This window comes from Phocoena phocoena, chromosome 3 (assembly GCF_963924675.1).
Source record: "Phocoena phocoena chromosome 3, mPhoPho1.1, whole genome shotgun sequence".
In the NCBI taxonomy this organism is placed as follows: domain Eukaryota; kingdom Metazoa; phylum Chordata; class Mammalia; order Artiodactyla; family Phocoenidae; genus Phocoena; species Phocoena phocoena.
Genome location: NC_089221.1, coordinates 62,169,280 through 62,192,397, shown reverse-complemented (window position 1 = coordinate 62,192,397; position 23,118 = coordinate 62,169,280). Strand labels below are relative to the sequence as shown.

At 34.7% G+C, this 23,118-nt stretch overlaps 1 protein-coding gene across 1 annotated transcript in view; it reads left to right on the top strand.

Annotated features, from left to right (window-relative positions):
* Positions 1–23,118, top strand: part of AP3B1 (adaptor related protein complex 3 subunit beta 1) — a 276,812-nt gene that overhangs the window by 167,924 nt on the left and 85,770 nt on the right. Inside the window, exons 16-20 of the mRNA XM_065875497.1 lie at positions 2,576–2,762; positions 3,735–3,865; positions 9,312–9,423; positions 12,823–12,976; positions 16,164–16,311. Coding sequence (XP_065731569.1) covers positions 2,576–2,762; positions 3,735–3,865; positions 9,312–9,423; positions 12,823–12,976; positions 16,164–16,311 — 732 coding nt within the window. The remainder of the gene's footprint in view (positions 1–2,575; positions 2,763–3,734; positions 3,866–9,311; positions 9,424–12,822; positions 12,977–16,163; positions 16,312–23,118) is intronic.

The window sequence follows — 23,118 nt, the reverse complement described above, 5'->3', positions numbered from 1 at the left end:
CAAAAACCTTCAGCTTTTGAAAATTTTAGCAAATAACAATTCTTAGAAATAAATCTTGCAAACAGGAAGACATTGAAATGTATCCCTATAAAAACGAAGGAAGGACTGAACAAATTAAGTGGTAAGAGCTAAAAATTTATTTTAGAAGTTCTATCATTTGCAGTATCTCAACTATGGTGAAGACTTTTTTGATGGAACTCCTATTTTTGTGGATAAGTTTATATTTTGTATTAGAATGAAATGAAATCGAGGAGGCAGTTGGTTTTGCATTATCTAAATTTGATGAAATTTTTGTTTACAGTATAGAAGAGAATTATTTAAAAGTTTTATCTCATAAAGATAGTTTTATTGAATAGAGGGGGGAAAGTTAAATATCTAGGCTTGAAATATTTACAGATTTTAACATAAAAGAAAGCATTGGGAATATCCTTGTATTCAACAGAATTTTCTCTGTACTTACCAGATCATTCGTTTGATCTGTAAAGAAGACATTTTTTTCCATTAAAAATATTATGTTCTGTAGAGAAGAGTAGTTGCAAATGTCAACATTTTCATATTTGGTGATCATAAAATTCCGTTTTGAAGAAGATTGTAGGCAATTTTATTTTCTTTAATTTAAAAATAATAAGACCATATAAAAATATGTTCTTCAAATAAATACCAATGATTTGGTTTTAGAGATAGAGCTAAGAAATTGATTAAAGTATATGAATTAATACATATCTGAGTGAAAATTATTCTGCTTATGTTTTTACTGCATCATTGAACATGGATATGAGTTTATCTTTTAGAATTTTATTTTTGAAAATACATTTTTGGTAGAACTGTTTCATAACCTACCAATATAATAAAACAAGTTTTACAGTCAATAAATACATATTATAGAAATTACATAATTTTAATTACTTAAAATTTTCTATCTCAGTTTCAATAGTGTCTGTTAATATTTTGAAATTATTTAATTTCCTAAACATTAATTTCAGGGATCAGAAATAAAAGCAAGATGAATCAGTCCACTAACTCAAAAAATTATTTCAATGAATAGACTTATTTTCTTTTTCTGATTTATTTTAGTTCCATATTCTAAATCTCAACACTCAAAAATAGACTTTAGAGTTAACCTAGTTATAGATTCTCACTCTACATTTGAGGAAACTAACAGTTGGGTGTATTTTTCCCAGGTTATCCCAGCAAACTGATTACACAGTCCAGTGTACAACACTTCCTTTTGACCTGTATTACTCATTTGGTGACTATTTTGCTAATCGTCCTTAAAAATCAGTCATAGAATTTTTCTTATCTGAGGTTGAACCAACATGGTCTAATAATTAGTGGATAGCAGTAGTTGGTAACCAAATTTAGAATAGCTCTATTAACATTTTTCACTTGTATTTTTTGTAGCTCTGCTTTAGTAAAACTAGGTTAATGGTTTTTAAATAGATTATTACTGAAAGAAGGTTGCTTTTTATCCAAATCAATTATCTTAACGAATTAATATTGTAAAAGTTTACTGCACCATTCCTGTACTTTGGCTTATTGTTATAGAACTATCTTTAGCTTTGCCTGACTTCATTGATTTTATATTTTTTAATCCACTTCTAATGTCTGTAAAATGTTCTAATGCAGATGTTTAGTTTTTCCGTGTATTATGAATCCTATTTATAGTTAGAATTGTATGTGTGTAACCTTCTAAATTAAAATTATGCTTTTTCAATAAAATAACTGGAGTTTAAAATACAAACCTATTTTGTTAACATTTCAGTTTTGGTTTAATTATTATTAAAATTATCTCAATGTATGTTAATGTAGTACATTCAGAAATTGACTTAGGAAATCTTATTATAGTGTAAAAGCTGCTATAATAAGTTGTTCCCTAACATAAATAAATAAATGACCAATATTACCAGAGGCTATAAGCAACATGGGGAAAAAAATGGAAGGAGTCTTTTATCCTAGTTTTTAGAGGGCATCAGCAGCTTGCTTTTATGAAAAAGTAACAGCTAAATGCACTGCAAATAATTTGCAGTAATCCAGTTCAGTGATTCATGTGTCTGCTTTAATGGGTCATAATTCAGGGTAAAGTAACTGAGTGCAGTCAGAGTGCAGACACTGCTTATGCCAGGGACAGTATCTCTTCATAAAACACACCTCAGGAGAAGCAGTTTGCCAGCCCCCTAATACTCTCTGATGTTTTGATGTCCTGCATATTTTTCCGATTAAGTTTTGAGTGCCATGTTTTTAGTTGTATTTCCACATTCATTATTCTCACGTAGACCCTTCAGCGGGTTTGCCATATATGATTATTTTTTTAATGATGCCTTTCTTTCCACTTCAGCAGTTTAATAATCTAGCACATGGCTGCTTCTCGGTACTCAGCATTCACCTCCCCAATACTGAAGAGGACATGTGCTTTGGCTTCAGAATTCCATTTGCAGCGTTAGAAATGCATATTCCCTATGGAACAACATTTGTTTGACATAACCATTCATTTTTATTACCTCTTTAAATATGTTTATCCAGAGTTATCAATAATCATAAATAACTATTCTCATCTTGTTCTGTTTTTTTCCAACAGACAAAATTGCTTACCCAGTACATATTAAATCTCGGCAAGTATGATCAAAACTACGACATCAGAGACCGTACAAGATTTATTAGGCAGCTTATTGTTCCGAATGAGAAGAGTGGAGCTTTAAGTAAATATGCCAAAAAAATATTCCTGGCTCAAAAACCGGCACCACTGCTTGAGTCTCCTTTTAAAGGTACTATTATCAGAATATACCTGCAAAATATTTGTTGTCTAAAAAATTATGACATTATATCCCATTTCTAACATGTTTAAAATTTATCTCTTAGAAAATATAAGTGATTAGCATATGTAAATATATAAGAACAGTGTGCTTTCTACTCATTCATCTGTTCTCCAACGCAAGCTTTACAGTAGTTCATGTTTTTATAGACCTTATTTACCTAAATAATTTCAATCTGCTGATTTTATTTTTATTCTAACCAGATGACTTGGCTGAACAGTAGATAAAAGCTGTGTTGTTCTTGCAGACATTGACTTCATCTCTGTTTTAAATAGATAGCTTTGTTTAATAAGGAGTATATAATTCAACTTAATACTTAGCTGTTATTAAATAAATATTCTGTGTACACTAACATAAGCTTTTCCAGGAAGAATTATTTCATAAAAATATCCCTTTGTATTTGTTTGCTTTTCAAAGATGGAAGTTGACTTATTTTCCCCAGCGTTTTAAAAGGAGTGTTTATTTTCTCAGTTTAACAAGTAGCCATTACAGTGGGAATCAAATGATTATATACTTTGGTTTTCATATAATTTCTTATTTAATGTTGTAAAGCGATAAAAAGCAGTTCAGTTTTGTAGAAAAACTATTAAAATTCTGAATGTGTTTGTGGCAAGACATGTATATGGATTGTTTAACTGTGCTGTCATTCTTAATATTCACAGTAAAGTAATTTTTAGAGAAGCTACATATCAGAGCAACACCTCTAAACACACTGACTGATTAGCTTTTTTATTGACCATTATGGGGGAGATTATTGTAATCTATGGACTGAAATCAGTTTTTTGACCTATGAAGAGCTTCCTAGTTTATACTTATTCCTTGACATTTGAGGTAATATGCCAATTACCTTGAGCTCTGATTAGGATTGTTCTCTGTTATATACAGCTCATATTGTTTATTTTATATTTTCCTCTATTTTAATAGGTAGGGATCATTACCAGCTTGGCACTTTGTCTCATACTCTCAACACTAAAGCTACTGGGTACCTGGAATTATCTAATTGGCCAGAGGTGGCGCCTGACCCATCAGTTCGAAATGTAGAAGTAATAGAGTTGGTAAGTTGACCTTTCTGAAATTAATTTTGTCAAGCAGTGGGAGATTCTGGAATAACTATTGTTTTATATAAAAGCTTTTTTGGTGGATTGAAAATTGCTCTGGTATTTCTAAATGTAATGTGTTAGACATATTTTGCTGCTATGGGAAATAAATATTGTAGTATTCCTATGTCATTGTACATGTACTGTTCCTTTTCTTCAAGGAAATAGAGAATGGAATTCTCTGCATCAGTGCCACCCACATTTGTGGTATTGCATTTGTAGTTGTGTAGATTCAATTTCTAAGGTATTTAGTTTCATTGGGTTGAGCTTTTCCTACTTAGTTTAGAGATTCGTAAGCTTCCTGTTAATGTTTTCTAAATCATTTTTGCTGTCTCTTCCAGAAAAACCATACAAAGTGTTCTTCTCGATTTTCTGATGAACCTTTTTTATGTGAAGCCTAAACATAAATAGGAAGCATCATGTACCAAAAATGTCCTTACACAAGGTCACAATTAAAATGAATAATATGTTGCTTTCACATTAAAAAAAAAAAGCTCTCTATATAAATAACCTTTTCCTAGATCTTTAAAACATATTGTCCACTAAAGTAAGAGAATTAGTGTTCTTTCCTAGTATTATCTCTTTCTTTCTTACATAAACAAGAGAAATAAAGAGAGGGGTCTTCTGATTGTCTTTAGAGATTGATTATGTGAAATATATCTGATCCTTTTTTAAGTAGAATTAATAAAAAAGAACAGTTAGGTATTACATCCTGGATGCTTTTCTGGTAGAACACATATTTTGAACTAGGATTCAGATAACCAGTCTTTCTCACTAATTCCTATGAGAAAGTCAGTTAATCTTCTTGCCTAACTTTTCCATATACAATGGGAAAAAAAATATTACTTTAAATAGAAGAATTTCTGTAACAAGCATAGCTTGCTTTTTTTTTTTTGCCACACTGCACAGCTTGCAAGATCTTAGTTCCCCAACCAGGGATCGAACCTGGGCCACAGCAGTGAAAGCATCAAGTCCTAACCACTGGACCACCAGGGAATTCCCCAGGCATGGCCGTTTAATTTGATTCTTTTGAGAAATATGTTTCTCTTAACTACACAAACTTGTCTGGCTTTGGAGTGTGGCAAGAGCAATAACAGCTGATAATGACTCCATTTAGCAGACCCTGGAGTATACTTTGATAGTTTTATAAACATAATCTTGTTTAAACCTCATAATGATTATAAGTGATGGTTACTGTTATTCCCATTTTGCAGATGATGAAACCAAGATTCAGAGAACTTAAGTAAATTGCCCAAGTTCCCATAGCTAGTAAGTGATGGAATTGGGATTCCAACCCTTATCTGAGTCCATTGTTCATTCTCCTACTGCATTTTATTATGTAACATGAGGAGAGGAAGCTTGAGCTTGTCTGCAAATCTGTACTATCCTTAGTATTTAACACCACTGTTTTCATGCTGTGACAAATTCTCTCTATTTAGAGATGATTTTTTAAATTATAAAACTTATTAAAAACAAGTTGCTTGCTCCTCCTTGCAACTAAGTTTGGTGATTTCCCCTCAAATCTACATACTAGGGGCTTCCCTGATGGCGCAGTGGTTGAGAGTCCGCCTGCCGATGCAGGGGATGGGTTCGTGCCCTGGTCTGGGAGGATCCCACATGCCGCGGAGAGGCTGGGCCCGTGGGCCATGGCCACTGAGCCTGCGCATCCGGAGCCACAACAGTGAGAGGCCCGCGTACCGCGAAAAAAAAAAAAAATACATACTACTCTTAAGTATTCTTCAAAAAAATTGGCTTACTTGTGAAACTTTTGGTCAGGTGCCAGAATAAAAAGAGCATGTTCTTTGTTATGATTCTTTCACAGAAATACTGTCTCTCCTAATTTCTTATGTCTGTTTGTTGTTTTTATGGTTCTGTCCTTTTTCATTGTTGGGTACATGATGTTTTGGTCCAAGTAGAATCATCCTTTTATCCTACCCCCGCTTCCGCCCTATCCTTCCTCCTTGCTGCCCCAATCCACCAAAAAAAAGTAAAATAAAAATAGTTTGTCATCTCAGAAATTAATAACAATGCCATGCAATTTAATTTGGTCTCAGCAGTATCTTATATTGGCTGATAGATTGGTTGGTTGGCCGGCTTCTTCTATTTTCATGCGCTCTTCTAAGCATTACCTATCTTATAGGGACAGTACTTAAATAACCTATTTTCTTATATTCATTTTACCTGTCCAGTTCAACAGATACAAATTGATTTCCTTTTCATTTTGCTGACTACATTGTGAAAATTAATAATTGGTAGCTTATTATGGAGGATAATTATAATTGATAGAACTTGGTTGGAAAAAACTGTCACTCTCCGTTGATGCCATGCAGAAAACAGTTTCAGTCTGTTGGTCTCTGGACATACTGACTTAAAATTATACTATAGAGACTCAAGTAAATATAAAAATAATGCACATAGTTTTATTATAAGATGCAGCTGCAACAATGCAGAAAGTACTGTTCACATAGTCTTTCATTCTACCTCACCCCTCTAAAGTCCCGTCAATGTATTTCATGCACGTAGTACATATGTTATCCTAGTTTTACTATAACGTGATCTTACAGGGTCACATCTTTTTACTATGAAATATAACTTAGTAAGAATAATGGCCTAGGCTTAGATAATCTGATATTTTAATCAAAACAACATGGGGCTTCCCTGGTGGCGCAGTGGTTGAGAGTCCGCCTGCCGATGCAGGGGACACGGGTTCGTGCCCCGGTCCGGGAAGATCTCACATGCCGCAGAGTGGCTGGGCCCGTGAGCCGTGGCCGCTGAGGCTGTGCATCCGGAGCCTGTGCTCCGCAACGGGAGAGGCCACAACAGTGAGAGGCCTGCGTACCGCAAAAAAAACAAACAAAAAAAACATGAAACCTAGTCCATTGACACTAGAAGTCACTTTGCATTGCATACTACCATTTCCAGGATATCAGATATGATATATATTTATGACACCAGTAAGCTTTCAAGATTCTTTATAATTTTTTTTTGCTTAGTTCTAGAAAATTCTTTTCTCCCCAGTAACAGAAAAACTGTCTTTTGCATATCAGGGGTATTTTGCTTTATAAACACATCTACTATCAGTTACTATCAGTATTTTATCCTACATAGGAACTTTCAAATTAGTGCCTTGCTATTTTCCTCCTCTCTTTTCCCTGTTATTTCTTTTGCTTAGAATGATACAATTATCATAGTCATAAAAGACCATAACAAAAAGTAAAATATTTTTATTGTTAATCTTTACCCTTTAAAACCTAAAACTCCATGAATAGAGAGTCCATGGCCATGTCAAAATAATATACCCCTTTGAGCATAGGAGCCTGATTTTCCTTGTATGTTGACTCAGTCTTACCCTGAAAGCCATAGTCTAATTAAGTAATTTTTTTTTCCTATAAATTGACTTTACACACTTTTTACTAGCCTTCAGAAAAATATTACTTGTTTGGATTTAAGAAAAATATGAACTTCACTGTTCACTAAATATAGGAGAAATTTGTTTATAGAATACTATCTTTATTTGTAACTGGAGGAAAGAGCATTTTAAATATACATAAAAAAAGAAAGGAATACTGCTGATCTTATGTTAGTATCTTATTCAAATATATTTGAGTAAGTTTTACTTATTTTTCTATTATTGTCCAGATAGTAGTTTTCCAAGTTACTGAAGCTTATCCTTTTAAGCAACATATCTTAAGCCCATAGGCCCTCTAGATCAGTGGTTTTCAAACCTAGCTGTACACTGTAATCATACGGAGCTCTTTAAACAAAACAAACCTATGTCAGACCTGCCCCAGACCAATTAAATCAGAATCTTAGGAAGTGAATCCCAAGCATTAGCTTTTTTAGTATTAGTATTTTTATTTTTGTTATTAGTATTTTTAAAAATATTCTCGGGTGATTCTGACATATATCCAGTGCTGAGAACCCCTCTTGAATAAGAACCTCTATCCTACTATAAATTTCTTTACAACAAAATGTTACTCTAGCAGGCTAGCACATAGTAGAAGCTCAAAAGTGTGATGAATAAATGAGTCTTAACCGTTCTTGACCTTTTAAAAAATATACATTTTCTTGCCCTTTAAAAGAGAGTGTATGAAGCATGATTTAATTTTTTCTTAATGAATCAAAGTCACACTTACGAAAAAATTTCTTTTACTTTAGTACACTGTATTAAAGTTTTTAAGGTGCTATCACCCAACTAATGATTACTGTGCCAGACACATTTAAGGTGTATCAGTGTACAAAATATTCGAACATCTCTGCTCTCCAGAAGCTGACATTCTAGCAGGGATGGACTGACAGTTAAATATACAAATTGTATACAGTAGTATGTTAGAAAGTAATAAGTGCTGTGACCAAAAAAAAAAAGACTAGAGCAAAGGAACATCAGAAGTACCAGGCATGGGAGGTTGGAATTTTAAGTAGAGTGGTCCTCCCTGAGGTGGCATTTGTACAGAGAATTGAAGGAGGTGAGGGAATGAGCCACGCAAGTCATGTTGGGGGAGGATATTGGCAGTAGGAACAGCTTTGGGGAAAGGCCTGAAGAGGGGAGCATGCCTGGGGTGTTTGAAGACACTGTAAGGAGTGGCCGGAGGGAAGTGGGCAGGAGGGAGAGCAGCCGCAAGAGGACCAAGAGGACCTCAGGCACGTAGGGCTGAGCAGAGTGCTGTAAGAACTTCATTTTTTCTGAGTGAATGGGAGGCCTTTTGCAGCATTTCAGACAAAGAGGGACTTGACTAGAGTTAATCAAATCATTCTAGCTGCTGTGTTGAGCCAGCTTGGAATGGGGGATGGGAGGTGGGCATAGATACAACATAGCTGGTTAGAGACTGTTGTAATCCGGGAGAGAGCTCTGACCAAGGTGGTGGTTATAGGCTTTCTTGATGCATTAGACGTTTAGGATAGAAGAGAAAGACAGAAGCCAAGATTCTGTCTTGATAGAACCCCAAGGTACCCCAGGGTTCAGGCTGTTGAGATGGTACGGGCTATTTATTGCCTACACTAAGTATTTTCTTTCTTTTTTTCTTTTACCTCAGTATCAAGCTGTGAACTTGAATTTCTTACTGCTGTTACTGTGTCTGCCTCTAATTGCCCTCATCTCTTCTAGACTGTCGTACTTTAGTTTAAATCTTCTGTAGACCAACGAATACACAAGTGTTTAAAATCATATGTTAAAACAAGGTTGTTGATCTAACATAATAGGCTCTGAGTGAGAGTTCATGTCCCTTTGCTTAGGGGTAAAGGGGAACAAACCAGTGTCAGGATTCTCAGAGTTGCCTTCTCTGTTGAGGCTTTAAACTTCCTTCTGGGTTCACAGAGTATTCTGAATGACTAGTTTACCTGAAGACTGAATTCCTTAATGAGAATTCATTGATATTTACATTTTTACTTTTTTTTTTTTAATCAGGCAAAAGAATGGACCCCAGCAGGAAAAGCAAAGAAAGAGAATCCTGATAAGAAATTTTATTCTGAATCTGCGGAGGAGGAGGAGGACTCTTCTGAGAGCAGCAGTGACAGTGGTGGGGTTTTAATTCATTGAAAAACATTGTTCACTATAGCTTATATGCTGTGCTTCCTATAGACCAATAAGACCTAGAACGTAATATTCAACAAGCTGGTTTAAATGAAGTTTATACCATTACAATAATTCCTTTCACTTACATATCACTGTTTTCAAAGTAATTTCTAACGCCTTTTCATTTGACATTGCCTCTTGGACCCACAACTAATAAATAAATGATAGAACTGAAACGGGAACGCATGCTTTTCTGAATTCTAACCCACACTGCCTGTGATATTCATTAGCATATTGAAAAATGTAATTTTATATTTGATAAGCCTTTAGTGGGGCCTTTAAAAGTAACTTTTCTTTTGTATTGGGTTGGCCAAAAAGTTCATTCGGATTTTTCTGTAAGAAAAAACCCAAACGAACTTTATAGCCAACCCCCAATAAAATGTAAAGCTTATTTTTAACCTTGAGCAGTCTGTTCTTATCCATTTTTTACTCTTTTACTTCTACATGAAAGCTAAAATTAATAAATCTCTTGTGTATTATAAAGAAACAAAGAGCTAAAAAGATTGAGGGCAACCACATGCAATGAAAAAAATACTAAACAGGAAGGATCTAGAAGTCCTGAGTTTTAGCCAGGCAAATTGAATAAGGCACTTACCTTCTCTATATCTGATAAATGAAGGGGTAGAGTTAGATGCTTTTTAAGTCTCTCCAATACTGAAAGTCTGAGTGATTTGCATAATAAAGTATATATAGGAGTTACATACTCTTATTAACAGTTAGCCTAGTAAACTTATCTGATCCAAGACCAAATGACATCTCTTTCTTTTAAAACCTTTATTCCAAAGACACAGACCTACTGGAGAACGGACTTGAGGATATGGGGAGGGGGAAGGGTGAGCTTTGACAGGGCGAGAGAGAGTCATGGACATATACACACTAACAAACGTAGTAAGGTAGATAGCTAGTGGGAAGCAGCCGCATGGCACAGGGATATTAGCTCGGTGCTTTGTGACAGCCTGGAGGGGTGGGATAGGGAGAGTGGGAGGGAGGGAGACGCAAGAGGGAAGACATATGGGAACATATGTATATGTATAACTGATTCACTTTGTTATAAAGCAGAAACTAACACACCATTGTAAAGCAATTATACCCCAATAAAGATGTTAAAAAAATAAAGAAGGAAAAAAAAATTTTTAAAAATAAAATAAAATAAAACCTTTATTTCTTGGGAAGCCAGGGCTGCTCACTATTACTTGGTCATCCATTACTTGACATTAAGGTAATTCATTCATTTTTTTCCTCTGTTTCCCCTGTCAAAATCTTTGTTTTCAGTATCCGATAAGTTAATCTGTGGTGTTTTACCTTCTGAAGTAATATGCTGAAAAATGGGGGAAATTACTTCAATCCAAAGAGTTAATGCTAAAAAATATGGAGTTTCAGGAATGATATAGACCATTGAGAAAGACATGTTGTGTAGTTGAGTGTTTCATATAGATATTTGTCTCCATCACATTTATTCACAAGCTCCTGTCTGTTTAGAGTCTAACCTTTTTCAATACATATTTGAAGTATTCCATTAACATTATGGCTTTTCATGGGATTATCTGAGTACTTATAATAGGGAGTCATATGTCAGAGTTCCATTCTGGCTACCAGAGGAAAGAGAGAACTTTTCTCATTAGAAGTTACCAGTTTTTTGGGCTTCCCTGGTGGCGCAGTGGTTGAGAGTCTGCCTGCCGATGCAGGGGACGCGTGTTCGTGCCCCGGTACGGGAGGATCCCACGTGCCGTGAAGCGGCTGGTCCCGTGGGCCGTGGGCGCTGGGCCTGTGCGTCCGGAGCCTGTGCTCCACAGCGAGAGAGGCCACAGTGGTGAGAGGCCTGCATACCACAAAAAAAAAAAAAAAAAAAAGAAGTTACCAGTTTTTTTTCAAGTGAGCATGCCTTCTTGAGGATAAATGAATTTCCTCAAGGATTTACCTAACTTGAAAATTTAAATAAACAGTGCCTGAAGTGAACTGGACCCAGATTCATGTTGAACTCCCATGTAATAACATGAGAAAGTAACTTAGATGCTATACTTTCTTATTTATTTATTTGTTTGTTTCTTTATTTATAGCATAAACGATTTATCTAAGTTAATATGTACGTGTGCTTAACTTTGATATCACAACAAATTCAAAATATTTTTATTCAGCAGTTTTGTTTTGCCTTTGTAAAGTTTGGGTAAAATAAATTTTGCTCTCTGTAAAAGCTGATGATAAAGAGTGCCTTACCATGTGGCAGGCACTGTTGTGTCCTAATCACCTTTACATGTTTCAAATCATTTAATCTTCACAACAGCTCTTTGAAGTAGCCTTTGCTGAAAGGAGAACTGAGACCCAAAGAGACTGAATAACTTGCTCAGTCTTACAGCTTGGTACACGGCAGGGCCAGGGTTTGAACTCGGACATTGCAGCTTGAGAACTCATGCTTATAACCACTTCAAGCTGTTCCAAAAGGATATAGGCACTCCTAGCTTTTCGCTGTGATACATGAATTAATCCTCATAAAGTAGCTATTATTTACCTATTAGAATACTGTTTTAATTAGAGGTTACATTCCTGCCTGAGGACATTTCATCAGATAGATCATAGGCCGGGACAACAGTTTGTCCTCTTATCTAGGATACAACTCTGCACCTATAATCATTTCAACTAGTAAAAAATTATGCTTCATGTTTAAAATACACATAAATATACTATATGTATCACTTCTGCAAAGAGCCCTAGTATACCATAATTTATTCATAAAACATTTAACTATATAGTGCCTCAGTGTAACTTTATCATTTCTTTGACCTACGGAAGACTCCTATACTAGCTAAAATAAGTGCTTTTTAAGTAGTGATGTTGCTTTATTGCCTTTGAATTTAGGAAGTTTTGAAGATGATTTGAATGACTCATTTCCCTCTCAAAATTGTTTCCTAAGAAAATTCAACAATCCCTTCCTTTTCTCTAAATAAAATTTCTCACTATAAGTAGAGGAATTAAAATTATTTCTTATTCTTATATCATGCTCATAATCATTCTTTAAATAAAAAGTTTTTGCCATAGCTAAAATACTTATGGGTTTGAAGAGCAAGATAGGCTCACTTTGGTTTAGTTTAGATCTTTTCTTTGCCTTTCCCCACTCACTAGCAGAGTGCCTTCTCTGTGCATTGGAGTCCCGCCATGCTTACCCTGCTGCAGGGTTCAGGAGTCTAAGTGACCAGAGGGCAGAAATAGGAAATGTGGAACACCTGGGGTCCACTAAACTAAAATTCAGCATCTGGTTTCATTTGTGATGAATGTTGACACTTACTTGTGTCCTTATGTATAATTAAATGGCTATAAATCAAGGAGCATCTGGATATCTTTTTTTCAGAGAGTGAATCTGGAAGTGAAAGTGGGGAACAAGATGACGAAGGAGACAGCAGTGAGGACTCCAGTGAGCACGAGAGTGAGAGTGAGAGTGGAAGTGGGTCAGAGGCAGAAAACAAAAGAGCAGCCAAGAAGAACTCCAAAACCAAAGGAAAAAGGTGAATTATTTTGTCAGAATTTCCTTCAAAAACATTCTTTGGTCTTTTCCCCTGGTCTAACATTGAGTGAGAAAATAAGTGTGTGTTTTTTTTGTCCCAAACAGATTTTAAATCTTGTAATATTAATTTAAAATACTAATTCATATTATTCTCTTACTTGTAATGCTCAGTTTTCATTTTGAACTTGAAAAAATCTTGGGGTTACATTTTGAAAATTGGTGTAACCTTGGAAGGCTGAGTTAAGTGATCAAGCAGACGGTATGAAACACTTAATTACCTTTTGAAGCAATTTTGCTGAGGGTGAAAATTAAATCCTTCAACACTTTGCCATTATGTAACTAAGACAATTGATTTTTCTAAATAATGTTATATTAAAAAGATTATGATCCAAATATTAGAGTCAGGGGCTGTGAAGGAAGACGGTCATAAGATATTTAAGTGTTAGCACTTTTGAAGATCTCCCATTATCAACAACATTATCATGTATTAAAGTGTCATTAAAATTTTGAGTAATTGGGGCTGATACCTTGGATTGTCTGAGTCTGTTTGCCCCACTGCTGTCAGTGAGTGGCCTCTGCAGACACGATGGCCCTTTCCCTGGGAGCCTGCTGCCCGCGCACTTGACGAGCTTGCAGCCTAGCTCAGTCTTGGCTGACAGCGCTGATTGGGGCGCAGTACGCTCTCTGCTCCTTTTATTACAGACAGTAATTAAAGCAGCTCGCCCTGCCACTTCCATAACAAACACAGCATAATGCTCTAATTATGACTTTATTAATTTAAGTCAGGATTTAATGATTTTAAAAGTGATTTATATTGTTTTTCCTGTTCAGAACAAATGAAATCTGTAGGTTAAATTAATACAGGCTTTTCATCATTGCAAAGTTAAAAAGCTAGTTACCAGTAAATTCTTTTCATTAGATTAACATCTGAAACTCTAAGCAGTAAGGTAAACAATAATTACCCATCAAAATTGAGTGATGCAAAGCAAAATAACACTTTTACCTTCAAAACCTTACCTTAAAGGCTAGAAGTTAAATATATTCAGAATCATTCACTTGTTGCAGCAAGCAAGTTACTTGGTTTGTAGTAGCCTTTTCTTAGAGAGAAGTTCTGTGCTTCTAGTTTAATATCAGAATATCTATAATTACATAGTTTATAAAAAGTGTCTTATTTCTTAGAAAGGGAAGTTATGTTCAGTGCACTAAATATCCTTTCCAATAGCAAAAGTCAATATACTAGAAATTTATAATCATAAATTGTATTAGTTTCATTCTTTTTTCTTCAGAAATAGACTTTTTTTTAAACCCATGTTTGAATTTTTAAAAATTGTTTATTATACGAAAGGAAATCTCAGATACATTCTAAACCTTATATTTTTAAGTACATGTTTTAACCATTAAATGGGGGATAATAAATTGCCATTCTTTGCTAGGGGAAGAAAAAACAACAACATACGTTTTAGTCATCAAATATAATTACATGTGCTCCGAGATGTTACCATGACTCCATTTTTAATAAATAGCAATCATATTTCCTCCACAAAATTCAATTCAGGGAAATATCGAGTCTTCCCTTGCCTCACCACTCTCCCTTCACTGTGTGTTTTTATGCTTGTCTCTTAGAATTTTTTTTAAAACTTTGCCAGTATAACTATATGATAATTTTTTAAAGCTGAGGGGCTTTAAGTATCTTCAAAACCACCCTTTAGTAATCATAACTATTTATGACTAAGTTTGAGTTTTATACTCCAAAGTATTTTCATATTGGGTAGTGGAGAAAATATGGTCTTTATAGTAAGACAGACTTGAGATTAAATTCCAATTCCGCCCCTCCTGGCTATGTGTCCTTGAGCAAGTTACTTAACTTTCCTGAATATTATAGGATAATAATGCGCCCAGTAAGAATATGTTAGAACATCTGAATTAGATAGTTGCTTATGAAGTGCCTAATACTCTTTGGCACAAGATAGATTTTTTTTTTTTAACCAAGTGGATTTTTAAAACAATACACACACACACACACACACACACACACACACACACACACAGTAAAGAGAACTAGACCTTCAAATTTGAGCAAATAAAAAAGACAACAAGGCATCTCTTTTCCCCTGAGAGAAGACCTTTTGGCTATCTTACATGTTATCTCTTCTTGGAGACCTACTTCCCTTGCCTTCTGCCTGCCTTATTTCTCTTTTTCAACTCATGTGTCTCTTCCTCTAGAAGCATTCCCACTCTCGGTCAAGTTTGTTTAGATGCTCCTCCAGGTGTTCTCATGACACAGTATACTTTATTACTTATTATTTTCCATGCTTTATTGTCACTGCCAGCTTACTTCTCTGTATCCTCCAATGGACGGTAGACTCTATAAGGGAGTACATAGAGATCATCTGTATCTTACTAACCTCTGTTATCCTTAGCACCTAACATAGTGCCAACAATATGGTGGGCAGTCAGTAAATATTTGTTAAGTAAGGGAGCGAGTGAACAAATGAATGGATAGCATCAGCACTTAGATTTGATCGTTTGGTATTTTAAAACTTTATATCTGATTATCTTACATTTTTAGTAAGACTTAGAACATTAGAAGAATTCTGTTTTAAACCAGTTAACATTTTCTCATATAATATGTTTAAGGGTCACATTAGGGGACATATGTTAATACTTTTTTTGGACAGAAAAATCTATAAAATGCAACTCTGTTTCAGCAAAAGTTGATGTATAAATATTTAAATTTACTAATGAACACTTAGTATTTTGAAACAGCATTTTAAAATCAGCCTATCTTTGAAGTTGTTAATGTTAGCACCTAATGTGTATTTCTGGTAAATCAAACATTTAATTATTAATTATTTTCTATTTATTATATCATTCAGTGTTATTTTATAACCTTTTGCATTTGAACTGTGTGTGATGTGGTATAATTAGTTTTGAATGGGTTCTGATTTATTTGGTTATAGGTAGTACTACCTTCCTCATTTCATTAACATGTTCTGGAATTTTAAAACCATTTTTACTGTCTTTCTGTACACTAAAAAGAAACGGTTCTCAGTGAAATACACTTCTCTATAAAGATTTTGGTTCACAGGCAAAATGGACAAATGGTAACACTTGTCATTTGTTTTTTCAAACTACTTAAGCTTGTTTATATAAGTATCTAATATTTCAAAATTTGTTATTCTGATTAGTGATTCTGAAGATGTGGATAAGGAAAATGAAAACTCTAAAACTTCAGATTCTTCCAATGCCGAATCTAGTTCAATAGAAGACAGTTCTTCAGATTCTGCATCAGAATCAGAATCTGAAAGTGAATCTGAATCCAGAAAAGTTACTAAGGTAAGAGATTACAAATTTTTGTAACTGAAAATAAATAGTCTTATATATAGTCTTTTCCCAATTAGAAATAAATATTTCTGAAAATTTGTGTTTTGTTGAGAATCAAGAAACCAGGCAAGGAATTTAATATGTCACTGACAACTAAAATAAACACCATCTTTATTCATCCACACCTGTGATTTTATTTTGTTTTCTTCTAGATTATCGCTTCCCTTATAATTCAACTCTGCAGAGAAGTTAGAAACTTTTTAACCTAACCCTTTCCAACAAAAATTAGAGACCTCAGTGTTATGAGTATGACTTTTTTGTTCTTGGCTGTGATGTGACAAGGGAGGCTTTTGCCAAAGGGGAAGTAAAGGGAAGTCACAGAGATAGTACTGAGCAAAGAAATATAAATGTACATGCATCATAAGAAATTGAGACTAATATGCTTTTTAAAGAAATATTAGGCATTTGGAAATAGAATATTTTTAAAGGTTTAGTTAAAGAGTATGCATTCTTTAATAGTTAATAAAAATGCAGTAGCCATATATTTAAAACAAATGCAAGAACCACTTATAACAGAATGATTACACTTTTTGGTATAATATTTGTAACACCAGAAGCTGTCTGCTTAGCAGCCAAAAATAAAACCATGAATTGGAAAAGTATAGTTTTTAATACACAATTCAGACCTAATACATATCTTTCTGATCTTTAATTATTATTCCCTGCCTATAAATGGATCATGGTGTTGCTAGGTTTCAAATGCAGTGGTTTTTATAAATAAATGTATTATTCCATATGTTGAAAATATGGTCACACCTTGCCCATTATTGAATTCAGTTTCTTTTTAACCTATATTTTTCACTTACTTGTTTTGGTAACGTGAATTTCTTTAATGTTATTTGAGTAGCCAAGTATGAAAATAAATTCATCAATGTAACAATTGCCCTCCTCCATCCAGAGATTTATTGTTAAGGAATAAGCGTATTTAAAAAAAAAAAAAAAAAAAGAACAAGCATGCTTAAAAATTAGCTAGTATTTGTCTTACCTTATTTCAAATATTCTTGAATATTGTAAAACCTATTTGAAACTTGAATTTATATTTAAAACATATCTGTGTAGTATGTAATCTAGGATTTTTATTTTTCAAATATTCACATAAAATCTTAGAGATTTTTAGGTTTATTAATCTGGCCTCTTATAAAAACTTACCACACAGTGAGATTGATATCCTCTCATTTCCTACTTAAATTACAAAAAGCTTAAGATGTTATTTAAAATAAAGGAGCTTTAGGGCTTCCCTGGTGGCGCAGTGGTTAAGAATCCACCTTCCAGTGCAGGGCGCACGAGTTCGAGCCCAGGTCCGGGAAGATCCCACATGCTGCGGAGCAACTAAGCCCGTGCGCCACAACTACTGAGCCTGTGCTCTAGAGCCTGCAAGCCACAACTACTGAGCCACGTGCCACAACTACTGAAGCCCACTCACCTAGAGCCCATGGTCTGCAACAAGAGAAGCCACCGCAATGAGAAGCCCGCGCACCGCAAGAAAGAGTAGCCCGTGCTCGCCACAACTAGAGAAAGCCCGCGTGCAGCAACAAAGACCCAAGGCAGTCAAAAATTAATTAATTAATTTTAAAAAACCACTTATTAAAAAATTAAATAAATCGATTAATTAAATAAAGTAGCTTTAGAAATTAAAAATAAACCCAGAGTAAGAAATCTGTGTTTTTTAAAATGACCAAACAAGAAATTAAGTAATGGGAAATGGGTGGAATTAAAGTGAGTTGTTCTACGAAGTTTTGTAGAAGTTGAAAAATTGTAGACTTTAGTGTTGGGCTTTAGGGGACCCCATTAGAATGCCACAGAGGTACCCCAGCTCAGAGATTCAATTTATTTCTTCTTTGGTGCGTTCAACGATCAGATTAAATCTCTTAATAGTTGGAAATATTTTACTGTAGAAAATCAGTATAAAATTTCAAAGTAATGCAGTGAGCCAAGACTCTTGAGAAATTCAGGTTTTACTCACGTTGTTGATAGTTTTATGTCTATGTGTTTTGCTTATATAGTTTATTTTCTCTATATCATAATGCCTTTCCTGTCAGTAACAGGCAGATAAGCTTGTTTGTTTTAATTTATATTCTCCACCTTGGAGCCACCATAACTATTTTTTTTTTTCTATTTCTTTCTGAGTGATTTGAAGTGTACCATGCAATTACAAGTGTACCAGTTTTCTAATAATGGGCAACTCTATAATTGTAGGAAAGTCCTCCTTGCACCAAGTGTTGTGGCTTCTGCTCTAAATTATGAGTAATGAAGGCAGATGGTGGGTGCTTTACCTTAATTTAGCATGACAGTATGTTAGAGCTGCAAACTCATCTGCCTTAAATCTGCAGCCCAGCTAAATCTATACTTTTACTCTCTCTCTTCCTTTTCTTTCACTTGGACAATGTATTTTGGGGATATCGAGCATGAAAATGGGAATTTGAGGATATCTTGAATATATGGCTTTAAAAACAGTTCATTTTATGGTGGTCCTATGAGATAGGTATAATGTTCTCCTTGTTGGAAGATAATATCTTTATGCTTCAGTTTCCTCATCTATAAAGTAGGAATGCTACTACCTACTCTGCTTTTTTCAAGTGCTATTACAAAAAAATCAAATGTGAAAGATCAATGTAAAGCCCTGTATAAATATAAAACAGCAGTGTTAACATTTTTTAACTTGAACATTAATTCCTGAGAGACCAACAGTATTAAAGTTACAGAAACCAGTGCTAAAAGGAACCGAAATTTTTTTGTAACTCTTATGTCTCCTGCATTTTCCAATTCTTTTTATACCATTCAAGTTAGGAATTAACGTTCAGGTGTGACCCCTTACCTGCAGCCTGTGATCCCATCTACTTTTTGCAGAAGACTGAGCTGACATTCACTGTAAGCATATCCCACCTCTGTGCTCTCTGACACACAATCTCTATTTACCCTCCTCCTTTTTCTTTGAATGGAGCTTTGAGTAAGCTATCCCTATCCACATAGCCGAGAATAAGTCCTATTTCCTTTTGGCCTTGTTTTGTGGATAATCATCTGCGTCCATTGTGCCTTCAGTCTCTTTTTTCATTAATTTCTCCTGCACCAACCAAAGCACTCAAGGCTTTCCTAGCATTTAAAGAGAGGAGAAGGGAGTGGAAGAGAAAGACAGAGAGAATGTGTGAAAGTGAGAGTTCAGAAGAATAATCTAGATATTCTCCAGCCACTACTTCTTAACCCAATTATTTCTTAGTCCCTTTTAAATTGGTTTCTACTCCTATCACTTCCTACAGATATTGTTCTCTGAAAAAGTCAGCCGTGATCTTTCTGCAAATCCAGTGACCTTCTCTTAGTTTATCCTTCTCTGTCTTTTTATATGACTATTCCCCTACTACTTGAAATTCTCTGCATCCTTTTTCTTCTGACTTTTCTGACCCTTTAATCTTTTGGTTGCCTCACTTTTTACCTCCTTCTGACACCCAAGTGTGAACATTGCCCCGAAGTTAGTGCTTATTAGTACACATTTTTTTCAAAAATATTAATTGATATGAATTAATTTAGTCCTTTTTTTCCTCTACAATTTACTGTTGTGAGACTCATTAACTCTCTTTTTTTTTAATTAATTTATTTATTTTTGGCCGCATTGGGTCTTTGTTGCAGTGTGCAGGCTTCTCATTGCAGTGGTTTCTCTTGTTGCAGACCATGGGCTGTAGGTGTTGCGGGCTTCAGCAGTTGTGGCTCATGGGCTCTAGAGCACAGGCTCAGTAGTTGTGGCGCACGGGCTTAGTTGCTCCGTGGCACGTGGGATCTTCCCGGACCAGGGCTCGAACCCGTGTCCCCTGCATTGGCAGGTGGATTCTTAACCACTGTGCCACCAGGGAAGTCCCTCATTAACTGTTGTAGCCTCAGCTAAAACATTTATCTGAATTACTTCCATGGTAATATCTCTAACTAAATCCCTACAACTGTACCTTTTCTTCCCAAATTCAAACCAAATTCTTAGACCTCTTAGGAAATGCTGGTTTCCCAAACCCAATATAGCCCAAAGACATGATCTGTCATTTGGTACCAGCGTGCTTTCTGTTCTCCCAGATTTGTAGACCCATAATTGTCCTTGACCCCTCCCATATCGTTGCCAAGTCTTAGAGATCCTGTGTATTATTTTTGATATCTGTTTTTTCTTCTCCTACCACCACCATTGTAGATCAGCTCTTCATGACCTTGCCCATAGACCATTGCCTTTGGTCATTCTCAGACACTTCCTCAACCCCAGTCCTTCTCTACAGCTGCCAGATTAATGTCAGAGTTAACTATAATGATGCCTCATTGTCATTTGAGTTCAGTAAACTCCTCAGGCTAGCATGTCCAAACCCACCTTTCCAGTCTTAACCTTCTTTGTGTTCCAATCCCAGTGGACTATTTGTGGTTCTTATGCTGTATGCTTTTCTGTTTCTGTGCCTTTGTTCTTCCTTTTACATCGTTTCTCTTATTACAGAAAATATAAGCTGAGGAGAAAGTGGCCTTATATCAAGGGTAGTCCCTCCACTTCTCCTAGTTGAGAATGACTGCATGGAATGAAGGATATTACTGACTAGAGGGTATTACTCACGTGAATGGTGTAGGGACAGTCAAGAGGGTGAGAACCACTGTTGAATTGTTTATGTTCCGAAAGTGTTTGTCATTCAGCACCATACCCTAGCATATCCATAAGACAGGAAACTGCCGTCATGCATTCTGGTGTCATGTTTGTTTGTTTCTGTTATTGATTGGGAGATGTCCTTGTTTGAAGTCAGATATTGTCAGTAATGACCAAAGAAAATTATCTTTCTCTTCAGTTAAAATTATTTTGATGGGCAAGCATATTTTTCTTTGTAGATGTTCTTTTCTGAACCAAATTTAATAAATATTTTAATGTGAGTCTAATCCTTTTTATGAACTAATTATTTTGCCCTAAATGATACCTGTAACAAAATTGGTTTTAATAGTTCCGTGTTTTCAGTACTTCACATACTTCACACGGTGTTTCGGAAACTTTCTGTTTGTTTGTTAACACAGAAGCGTGGAGAAAAGAATTAGTAATACAGGCTACATTAAATCAGGAAGAGATTTATATCACTTTATCCTGTGTTTTACTGATATAATTAAGTTATATTCTGCTTGTAGTTAAAATTATGTGTCGAACAGATGGTAAAATTTTTATTTAAAATATTTTTTTTAAGTTGCCAGGGTTGTTTTTTTCTTTATTGAACCTGGGCTTCAGTGTTTTTATTACCAGCCAATAAGTTAGAGTGTTCCCACTGACTATAGTTATTTCCACCATCACCTTGTTAGTCCCACTCTTCACACCTTAACTGATGGAGTAGTTCGGATTATATCTTCAGTGTCTATGCACCAACTGCTGAAGATTTAGATAAGCCGTGATTAAAAAAATAAAAATTTTAAGTCATAATTGTAATTTATTGTGAATAATTTAATGTATTTTCCTTATAAATATTAACAGCATTTTAATTACATAAACTGTGTATAAAGCATAATAATCTATCGATGGAAAAATAATATATTTAATATACTTGCACCTAATAGCATTAAGAGCATTTCCATATTTGAATCAAAGATTAATATGTGTACTAGCTTTGGGAAAAATAGTACTGTCTGTATATACCTAGCAGTGTTTGAGATGCTCTTGTCAGTGGTTTTTATCACACATTATAGGGATCTCACAAAACTTTGCTAGTCCCTTTTTAAGAGGTGCAAAGAAGCTAATTAAATCTTTTACGTGCTCCATGGAGTGGTCACAGGTCTTGTGACTAGTGTACAGATGTCAGTAAATATTAAGATACGCCTCAATAAAAGATCTACCGTGTGAAAAATTCTTGGGTATAAATGTGGTTTGAATAGATTGTGGATAAGAGTGAAAGGAACTATTTTCTGATTAGCTGTCTGCCCTATTTGTGAAGTAGGAAACAAGTTTTACTTGTGTTTTTCCAAGTATTTATGATTGTTGCAATTACATAACTTCTGTGAAGGTTGTGGAATATTGGGTTTTACTCTGACAATTCAAAGCCTTGCCTCTTTCAATTTATGTCTTTTCCAATTTAGTTCATATTTTAATTTCTTCAGAACAGAAATATCATTTCACTTCAATTGAGATCTTTAAATCAAAATGAATGCCATTAAGCAAGCTTTCTTATTGAAGTAGGTATAATCTAATAGGGAAGATTTGTTTAACAGTTTAGACTTCTTTTTAACTTATATAGAAGTCTCAATTTGCTGGCAGTGTACTTTTATTTTAAAGCACAGTGTCAGTGTGAGCCTCAGATTTGTAAAATAAGATGTGTTAGATGACTTGAAGGCAAGAGAGTCATTAAATTGTCTTTGGTTGGTAACTAACTGAAAATATTTCATGCAAATATCTTGCCCTGTGAGGCTAGAAATAAGCCTTGAATTTTTGTTGGTTTCAAAGCATAGTGTGGGTTTGACAATCTATACATACCATTTATCCTGTTTTATAGTTTTAAATTTCAAACCTCTTTATAATGGTTTCCTCTTAGGAAGCATTTTTGGTGCTTTTTGTGTCAGATCTTTTCTGCTTCCTTTTTTTTTTTTTTTTTACTCCAATCAGCATGAAGATGAACATGTGTAATAGATTTTTTAAAATCTTTACAAGGTATATTATTACATTTTTTGTTTGTATTATTTGGAGCTTAATAAGTATTTCCAGGATCTTTTATTTAGGATTTAAAATGAAATATGTTAAACAGAAATCAGTTTCTTAACCCTGTGACTTTGTATTTCATT